Raw genomic sequence first — 10406 nt, forward strand, 5'->3', positions numbered from 1 at the left:
GAAGTGAAGTCTTAAAAATATATTGGCCCACAATTGAGGCCCTGTAGACCTGTAATGATGTTGAATATATATCTTGGTTGATTTTAAAATCGTTTTGATAAGAGGGAGGGGCAAATCCAAAATGATTTTCTAAATTTTGTCATGACTTTCTTCAATACAATTTATGCATCTATTCTATATAATGCGGCCAGATCTGAAACCTTTTTGAAATCATGCAGCAATACAATCACAGAGCAGATAATCAATAGAGTGATGTTAACTCAAAAAAAAGTTAAAACCGCCATTTTGTTGTACTATCACCGTAAAACAGGTGTACTTCACGCATTTGTTGTCTATAACCTTTTAGCCCTGGAACTCATTTCAGAAAATCATTTATGTTGAAAATTATTTTTACGTTTGAATCTTAAATCAAATATTGATTTTACTTTACCTTGACAACTTGTATTGGCTGGTACAGGGATGATATTTAATACTGTATAATATGTGAACAGTTCCAACATTTACACTTTCAACATATTTTCAGGACCAAAGGGACGAAAAATTTTCATACCGAGGGAAATTTTTTTTTTACTACTTTGTGACAACAAAAGTTCTAGATCAAATCAAACAAAGATTGCAAAACGTAAATTCGTGACGATGCCAACTTTTTTCTGCAAAAATATTGATTTCAAGGTCTTTCCGTTATAGGGGAATAATAGAAGGGATGAAATGTGTTGAACTAATTCTCTTCTCGAAGTCGAAGGAAGCTCAAATATGCAAATTCGGACACGGGCATTTATCAGGATTCATCCAAAAACACACCTTCAACCTAAAAACAAACAATTTGCACTGTGTAACTTTCAAAATTCATAATTCTCCATGTTATTGTTTTACCTTTATGCATTTATGCATTTATGCCCTTATTCATAAGTTTGCTGATTTCTTAAAATTTTTATCTCTCGTTTTCTTTTCATTGAAAATCTAATCATCAAGTTCGTTATCTTATCTGAAAGGACGACCAAGCCATTTTATAAATTTATAAATTTATAATTTTTTGTTTGTTTTGCTGTTCAACAAAGTATTTGAGATGAAGTTATAAAAAAGTATCAGTGGGTTGTTAAGGTTTGATGACATTTTATAGACGATCTGGTCTCAATATTGGTTGCAGAACTACATATGTATATCCCTATATGAGAGAGGATTAACTGAATAAAGTATGATACTTTAATGCCTCAAACTAATACTTCAATCTTATAGTTATGGGTTTTAACATTAAGTGACATGTAAAACCGTGACAAAGTACACAATATGAATATGTACAGTGTGAGTCAAAAAAGTGTAATTTGCGGCGCCTGGTGGAAAAATGTACCTTTTTTGTGCAACTCTCCTGAATGGTGTTTTTTCAATATTTGTTAAAAATTTGTAATTTTTTTGATACTCCAATAAACTTAAACAGTCGTTTTAAAAGTCTAAATCTTTGAATTTATTTACTTCTACGTACACAATACAGACCAATGCCATTAAATGATCTAGAAAATTTACTTTTTCTATCAGCTGGGTTGGGTTCAGATTTTTAACATTATTTTTAGTTGTTTGTTTAACAACACCACCTCTGCCGGCGCAGCAATGATATATATTTATTTTAGAAAAACATTTGCATTTAAAATTCACAACTTTCCCTCAAACGAATGCAATAAATTTCTTTTCCCAAGCATAGAATAAAAAAATATCTGGGAATTTTCATGATTATAAAGATTATATTTCAATTAATAATATTGATGATGATATTATTAACAGGGTTACAATAAATAAACAAATTGTAAAGTTTATGTTTAGTATTTTTTTGTCCGGTCACAGAAAGGGTTTATTTAATTGTTATACTGTCTAGTGTTGACGTCAGAGAGATAAGAGAGTTACATAGATCAGCTAAAATATGCGATATTTGCCACAGTTCTATTGTGTACAAGTACTGTACACGAAAAAATCAGCAAACATCTGTATTCAGGAATATTCAAGGATCCTTTGGATACGAAACACAAAATCTTCATAAAAATAGACTGAATTCATAAATGTTATGTTTCATGTTTAAAATTGGAGTATTTCTTTAAAAGTTGTAAAACTTTACCCCTGAATGGGTATTATGTTTAACAAGTGGCCGTGAGATGGCACTATAAAAACCTATCGTAAAAACGTAGCATGTCGTACCGGGTCAACTTAGGCCACCCTGTGAAAGGGGATAAGCAGTCTGTGTAGTTTGTGGTTGACGTTTTTAGTCTGGTTATATGCTGTACATCTTTCTCTAGCTGCCTTAAAACCGGTTCTGTACTTTAAATGAACAAAATAAAAATTGTGGAGTTAAAGCAAATCTTACAAAAACAAATTAGCGCGCATTAGTTAAACCGTTTTGAAGGTTTATGGAATCCAAGCTCTGATATATTATTATAAAGCATAATTTTCACATTTTCGGGAAATGATTAAATTTTAATATTCTTCTTAAAAAGCAAAAACATTAACATACAATGTTTACGAAGATGCCTTTTTTAGTTTTTTACTGTAATTTTACTGTAGTTTTACTGTAATTTTACTGTAATTTTACTGTAATTTTACTGTAGTTTTACTGTAATTTTACTGTAATTTTACTGTAGTTTTACTGTAATTTTACTGTAATTTTACTGTAGTTTTTTAATGAGTAATATATTTAGAATTATCATATTGAGACTGAAAGTTATTCCATTGGGGGTTCAATATTGTAGTTTCTAACGAAATATGCATTTGTATGTTTAGTCGTTTTGTATATGGTACAGCCGAACAATGTTTTATTCTACTGTTAGTAAAAACCTTTCCGACCAGCATAGTTTTCCACACAGTTTTCCAGCATAGCTTTCCAGCATAGTTTTCCAGCATAGTTTTCCACACAGTTTTTAGCCGAGAAAATACGGAATTCTTTGCCATTGATGGGTACCGTCGCGAATCGGAATTGACCCTCTTAAAATGGAGGGTCAAATAAAGTCACTCCCTGTAGAAGATAAAAAGTTAGATTATTTAAATGAATTCTTATAATTTCAGATAATCAATTCAATATTAACTGATATTAATTATTTATCTACAATGCTCTACAGTGTACACCACTTCAAACAATATTATTGTGAGCTTGGGAACTGGAGAACTTTTTTTCTCGGTGTCATGATAAACATGCGCTAATAACATCCTGGCCGTATCGAAATAATTTAGTCCGAAATTTGGCAATTTTATTTAAATTACCCTTTTTAATCAGCATTTTTCAATTGGTACAACATGCTTTTTTATAGCAACCCCGTTTTGGAGAATTAGGTTTGGTTAGAAAATACCGAAATGCACTGCAGCGGATATTTCATCTCTAGAACATCGGACATTTACTAACATGACACCGCGGATCCGTTCAAGCATACATGCATACAGATTTCCAGTGAAGAATATACATGCAATCTTCATTCATGCTTCTTTACAGCCTGCAACTTTTACAGGAGAAAATAGACTGAACTGGGTTTAAGAATCTTTCTTTTTATAGGTTTAGATATTTGTGTTGATTTTATGTATTGTATATAAATAATCTTTAGGGACAAATGTTTTTTAAATATTTAATTATCCATCAAATCTCAGTTTAGGTTTCACGTTTTCATCTTTAAGTTTCCAGATCAGACTTTAACCTTGATATTTAGATCGAATTTCTATACTCATTAACCATGCAACCCCAATACTACGGGTTCTTTAAGACATTCAGTAAGATTTTACCGAGCAAAAGAAATGAAAATATATGTTTTAACCCCCCTAGGCGCGGAAACAAGGGGTTCAAGGGGTCGAAGACCCCCCCCCCTTTAAAAAAGGGGGTGGGCAAGAGTATCTTTCGGCCCCCTTTTTCTAGAGCCTAACTTAAAAGTATACTGTAGATTTTATGTTTTAACCAACGCTTTAAGTGATTGAATATGATTCTTTCCTATCTTAAAATTAAATCTATCATGATTTCAGCTTTGAAACACATTATAGTTTTTAGTAACATTAAATTGCGACACCAAAACGAAATGCCCCCCCTTCTTTATTACTTGAAAGGAAGGGTTAGGGTTAACCCTGAAAGAGAGAACACGCATATGTAATGTCAAGATAATTGCTGAGTTAGAACATTAAGTCCTTGTCACCGAAAGTAAAAGTAAAAATGAATAAAATATGTCATTTATTTATTCATTTCATTGCCATGATACTCATTTAATTCATTTATTCTAGTTTATATACAGCCTGTGCTCTTTACTTTATGTATCTATCCTGTATTCATTAAATTATATTTGTGTTCCTAGATTTATTCATTTATTCTTCAGTCTCTACATTTATTTATTTTTCCTAGCGTCCCTGGACTTATTCATTTATCCTTGTGTCTCTAGATTTATTCATTTATTATTTAGTCTAAATTTATATATTTCTCTTATTGTTCACAAATTTATTCATTTATCATTTAGTGTCTAAAAAGAATATCAATTTATCCCGCCGTGTATCCTTGTGTTTATTAATCTAACTCTATTATCATTGTGTTCCTGAATTCATTTATTTATCATTCATCCTTTATTGACTCTTATCTGATTGATTTATCCTAGTGTCCCTAAATTTATCTATTTATCCTAGTGTTCTTAAATTTATCTATTTATCCTAGCGTCCCTAAATTTATCTATTTATCCTAGTGTCCCCAAATGTATCTATTTATCCTAGTGTCCCTAGATTTATCTATTTATCCTAGTGTCCCTAAATTTATCTATTTATCCTAGTGTCCCTAAATTTATATATTTATCCTAGTGTCCCTAAATTTATCTATTTATCCTAGTGTCCCTAAATTCATCTATTTATCCTAGTGTCCCTAAATTCATGAATGAATTCATGATTTGAGGAGAATTAAGGGTCGGCAATGGATTAGATAGAGTAGTTTATAGGAAGGAATTTGACTCTTTTCAAGTTTAATTCTAGTACTGACATTTAGTGTTTCTAGGGTGCAGCCAGGAGGGTTGGGTATACCAGGATACCAGGATACCAGGATATCAGCATACCAGGATACCAGGATACCAGGATACCAGGATACCAGTATACCAGGTTACCAGGATACCAGGATACAAGGAAACCAGGATACCAGGATACCAGGATACCAGGATACCAGGATACAGGATACCAGAATACCAGGATACCAGGATACCAGGATACCAGAATACCAGAATACCAGGATACCAGGATACCAGGATACCAGGATACCAGGATACCAGAATACCAGGATATCAGGGATACCAGGGATACCAGGGATACCAGGATACCAGGATACCAGAATAAAAGAATTATCAGGTTATGAAATAAATATAAGAATATATTGCATGAATAAGTAGAAAATAAGTAGAATCAAGAAACCATGAAAGTGTGAAACAGAAGCAAGATCATAATATTGATATCAAGTTCAATATAGAAAAAGGAAAAACCGCACAACTTTTCATTTGTTTTAGAACTACATAGAAACTAAGTAGTTCTACAAAAATTATTAAGCTTTGCGAAATTCTCTAACTCTATGAAACAACGTAACTCCATGAAACTAAATAAATCTACGAAACTAAATAACTCTATGAAACAACGTAACTCCATGAAACTAAATAAATCTATGAAACTAAATAAATCTATGAAACTAGATAAATCTATGAAACTAAATAAATCTATGAAACTAAATAACTCTATAAGACTAAATAAATCTATGAAACTTAATAAATCTATGAAACTAAATAGTTCTCTGAGACTATTTATCTCTATGAAAATATACAACTCTATACCTTATAGAGTACTATGAAACTATTTAAAGTTATATTTAACTCCATCAAACTATGAAATTTTATGAAATTATTTAACTCTATGAAACTATGCAACTCTATGACACAATGTAGTTCTATGAAACTGGGTAACTCTATTAGCCTAAAACCAACTGTGCAACTATCTAACTAAAACCAAATGTGTAGCTATCTAACTAAAACCAACTGTGCAACTATCTAACTAAAACCAACTGTGCAGCTATCTAACTAAAACCAACTGTGCAACTATCTAACTAAAACCAACTGTGCAACTATCTAACTAAAACCAACTGTGCAACTATCTAACTAAAACCAACTGTGCAACTATCTAACTAAAACAATTTTATAACTTAATTAAATAGTTTGAAAATTTGACTCTTTTTAACTAAATTTATCTTTAATACTGTTAAATCACAAAACTCTTTGAAATAAAAAAAAACTTTTTTTAATCAGTTGGCTCTTGATACTTTTACCTTCTATAACTTTTTTATCAAATTCTTTATATCTATCAAAAGACAAAATAATTATAATAATAATGTATATTTATATATAATATTGATGATAATTAATAACACAGTATAATTGGTATGTAAACATTCAAACCAATCAATATTTTGTAAACAAGACTTGCAAAAAGAAATTTAAGTTCTTCTTTTCTTCATTTTTAAATCTTGTCTTGTAAATTTATCATTGAACCTTTAGTAATTAACATCTAGATCAATATTTTTCAACAATTTGATTTTTAATTTAACAAAATATTACAGCTTTACTTTGTAAAACATATGGATAAAGGGTCCAAAAATGGAAAGAAAATTGGACCATTTTATAGAGTAGACCAAGGGCTGGGGAAATGGACCATGGATCCTGGATCTTGATTGGATCGTGAAGGGTAGAAATATTAATCATACATGGGCCATGGACATAAGGTTGGGCCATGGGTAAAAGATTTCCAAAAATTGTCTTCTCATCTAATACAAAATAAATCACAGAGTAAAATAATTCTATAACAGGTTCACCTATACGTTCTTTTTTTCACCATTCACTATTTGTTCTCCAATGTACTCACATTATGCTTGTACAACAAAAGATGATGTACATAGCACGTACTTAATTGTACTTCACACTAGAATTAGAATTGTGTACATAAAACATTGAGCTGTAGCAGAAGTTGATTAAAATGGCACTTTTTTATTTGAAACCGGTTCCTAAGATTGCATGGTTCACCGACTCTGCCAACCTTGTGCATATAGTTCCAATCACGAACCGGCACCGGCAAAATACCAGTTTATGTTGCGAAGTTTTCTGTATTTTGTTCCTACATTTTATATGTTTTCTGGCAATTGAGAGCGAAGGTTGTTACCGACGTCTCCGCCCTGGTGGAGGTCCTTGCGGCACCTGGGCCCCTAAGAATATAGGCGGCGGACCCCCTTGGCCTCTGTGATTGCGAGGAGGTGGATAAAAGTCTGATGGAACCTCTCTTCTCTCAATTTGATCTTCGTCCAAGTGTAAATCATCCATAATCTGTAGGATCTCCTTGCTCTGATTAAACCCTGCTCCAGGTTCAGGTTCCCCGGCAGGTTCGAACTCTAGGTTTGCCAAAGAGCCGTAGGATCTAGATCTATGCTCGTTTCGCATCGAATGAGCAAACGCTCTCTCGTTTATATGCTCTCTCTTATAAATACCGGTTCCGCCATACTCTGAGTCCTCCTCCTGTTGATGTTTATGTTTATTTGATTTTTGTTTTCTATGTTTCCCCGCCTTATCTATTGTAGCATACTGCTGCTGACTGTAGTACATTTCATGAGGGAAATGTCCTGGTTGGTAGCTGGCCACTGGAGATAAGGGTCGGGCATTGTGAGGCATATAGATCGGTTCTTCCATCACCTGAGAGTCCGGTCGGCCACCGGCCATGGGGAAGTGTCCCAAAAAAGGCGGTTGGCCGTATATAGGATGTCCTGGTGGTGGCATGAGGTGGGGAGGGGGTCCAGGAGGCATCATGTATCCTGGGGGTGGTGGCGGCATGCCAGGACCAAACATCATGTATGGAGGAATGGGTCGCGGCATGCCCTTGGGACGGGAAGCGAAGGAACCAGATTTTTTAGATCTAGAACCTGGATACATCATTAGAGGAGGTCCGCCAGGTCCAGGTGGTCCAGGCGGACCATGTGGTCCAGGAAAACCATGAGGAGGTCCTGGAGGTCCGTGATTTCCACGAGGAGGTCCTCCGTTCATTGGTGGACGTCCGTTGGGAGTTATTCCCATGAAGCTTCCGGCACTCATCTTCCGTCCCCCCATGAGACTACCTTCCCCTCTCCCTCCGCGGATATTTCCGTTTCCGTTTACTAAAGACATTCCGTCGTCCGTTGTATCACGTGACTTCTTCTTCTTCTTTTTCTTCTCCTTCTTCTCTTCTCTGACCAGATCTTCTTGTATAGGCGGAGGCGGCGGGGATTCCATTCTCATTTGGCGGACACGCTGCCGGCTAGATATGCCGGAGGCGGAACTTTTGAAGGTACGCATAGTGCCGTAATCGCCGTAGATTTCGGCGGGATCTCCGGGCTCCCCCGCCCAGACCTTGTGGTTGTCATCGCCGTTGTACACCGAGATATCTTCTAGACCCGGTGGTACACCTAAAGTACAGTACAAGGTTAAAACATGGCAGTACAGTACAAGTTATATACAGGGCAGTACAAGGAAAACACAGGAAAGTATATTCAAGGTACAAGTCTGATATTAAATAAGTATTCTTCATATAAATCAGATAATAGATCATTTAGACGGAGAGCAAAAGTAATCAAATGATAATTTATTAAAATTGTATTTAAATGGGTTGTTGAGAAATAAGCCATTCCATAAAGCCGGTCCACTTAGTTTATAATTTTGTGTTACATTCTGTACTAAGACTAATGATTATGTAGAAAAACATCGAAATATATGTCCTACTTTAAAGTTGTGCATTCTACAGATAGAGAACACTTTAACCAATTCGGATTTTTACAGAATAAAGCCATTAAAGCCTAAAGTTCCAAAATTAACTTTTCTCTCTCCTTGAATTAACAATAGTAACAAGCATATACTGTTAAAATTAGATATTTGTTTTGAAATATTTAAAGCTCAGAATATTTGATAGTTCATCAAACAAAACCAGTAATCATATACAATATACATTTTACAATTTCAAATCCTTCAATTCAATAAATTTCTAAAATATGTAGAGATTTCTAAAACAAAGTGTGGCAGATAATTTGATAGCTAGGCAGACAGGCAGATAGATATAGAGATAGATATGGAGATAGATAGATAGATAGATATATAGATAGACAGACAGACAGACAGACAGATAGACAGATAGATAGACAGACAGATAGATAGACAGACAGATAGATAGATAGATAGATAGACAGATAGATAGATAGAAGGATAGATAGATAGGTAGACCGATAGATAGATGGATAGACAGATAGATAGATAGATAGATAGTAACAAGCATATACTGTTAAAATTAGATATTTGTTTTGAAATATTTAAAGCTCAGAATATTTGATAGTTCATCAAACAAAACCAGTAATCATACAATATACATTTTACAGTTTCAAATCCTTCAATTCAATAAATTTCTAAAATATGTAGAGATTTCTAAAACAAAGTGTGGCAGATAATTTGATAGCAAGGCAGACAGGCAGATAGATATAGAGATAGATATGGAGATAGATAGATAGATATATAGATAGACAGACAGACAGACAGATAGACAGATAGATAGACAGACAGATAGATAGACAGACAGATAGATAGATAGATAGATAGACAGATAGATAGATGGATAGATAGATAGAAGGATAGATAGATAGGTAGACCGATAGATAGATGGATAGACAGATAGATAGATAGATAGATAGAAGGATAGATAGATAGACAGACAGATAGATAGATAGATAGATAGATAGATCGATCGATCGATCTATCGACAGACAGACGGACAGACAGACAGACAGACAGACAGACAGACAGACAGACAGACAGAGAGACAGACAGACAGACAGATAGATAGATAGATAGATAGATAGATATGGTTGAAAATAAAACCGAATTCATGTTAATTATCCAAACAGGATTGAATATAACTAGTGGTTTAGTTTAAACCAAATATATATTTCAGGTTTAAAATGCACTTGAAGTTCTTCTTGAAGCTAAAAACATTAGATAAAATAGATTTAAGACTTCAATTAAAAGCGTTAAAACAGATTCATAATCAATGCATGGGATTTTCACCTTTTTTAAAAACTGTTATATTGATCGAAATTTTAGAAAAACTTTAATATAATGATATTTATTATTGTAAAATGTAAAATATTTCAAAAAAAGATCTTTAAAAGTAAATATCCAAGGGATGTCTTAAATTTCAAATAACATAGTAAATAAATGAAAATTTGTGTCTTAAACAAAGATATTCTAATTTGACGAAATTGTTAAAACTAAATAAATAGTAAAATTCTCAAGTATTTACTCAGTAAACAACTTTAAGAAAGAAAACGAGAAATAGAAATAATCTTGGATTGTATCAACTCAAGTTTACACCCCCCCCCC

The 10406-nt window shown here is 33.4% G+C and overlaps 1 protein-coding gene across 1 annotated transcript in view; it reads right to left on the reverse strand.

Annotated features, from left to right (window-relative positions):
* Nucleotides 1–6365: 6365 nt before the first annotated feature.
* The window catches only part of LOC111713429 (collagen alpha-1(XVIII) chain), a 7246-nt gene continuing 3205 nt past the window's right edge, over nucleotides 6366–10406 (reverse strand). The window contains exon 3 of the mRNA XM_023488280.1: nucleotides 6366–8449. Within this exon, the coding sequence (XP_023344048.1) occupies nucleotides 7176–8449 (1274 nt within the window). The 3' untranslated portion in view covers nucleotides 6366–7175. The remainder of the gene's footprint in view (nucleotides 8450–10406) is intronic.

Source organism: Eurytemora carolleeae, unplaced genomic scaffold, assembly GCF_000591075.1.
Source record: "Eurytemora carolleeae unplaced genomic scaffold, Eaff_2.0 scaffold29, whole genome shotgun sequence".
NCBI classification, from domain to species: Eukaryota; Metazoa; Arthropoda; class Copepoda; order Calanoida; family Temoridae; genus Eurytemora; species Eurytemora carolleeae.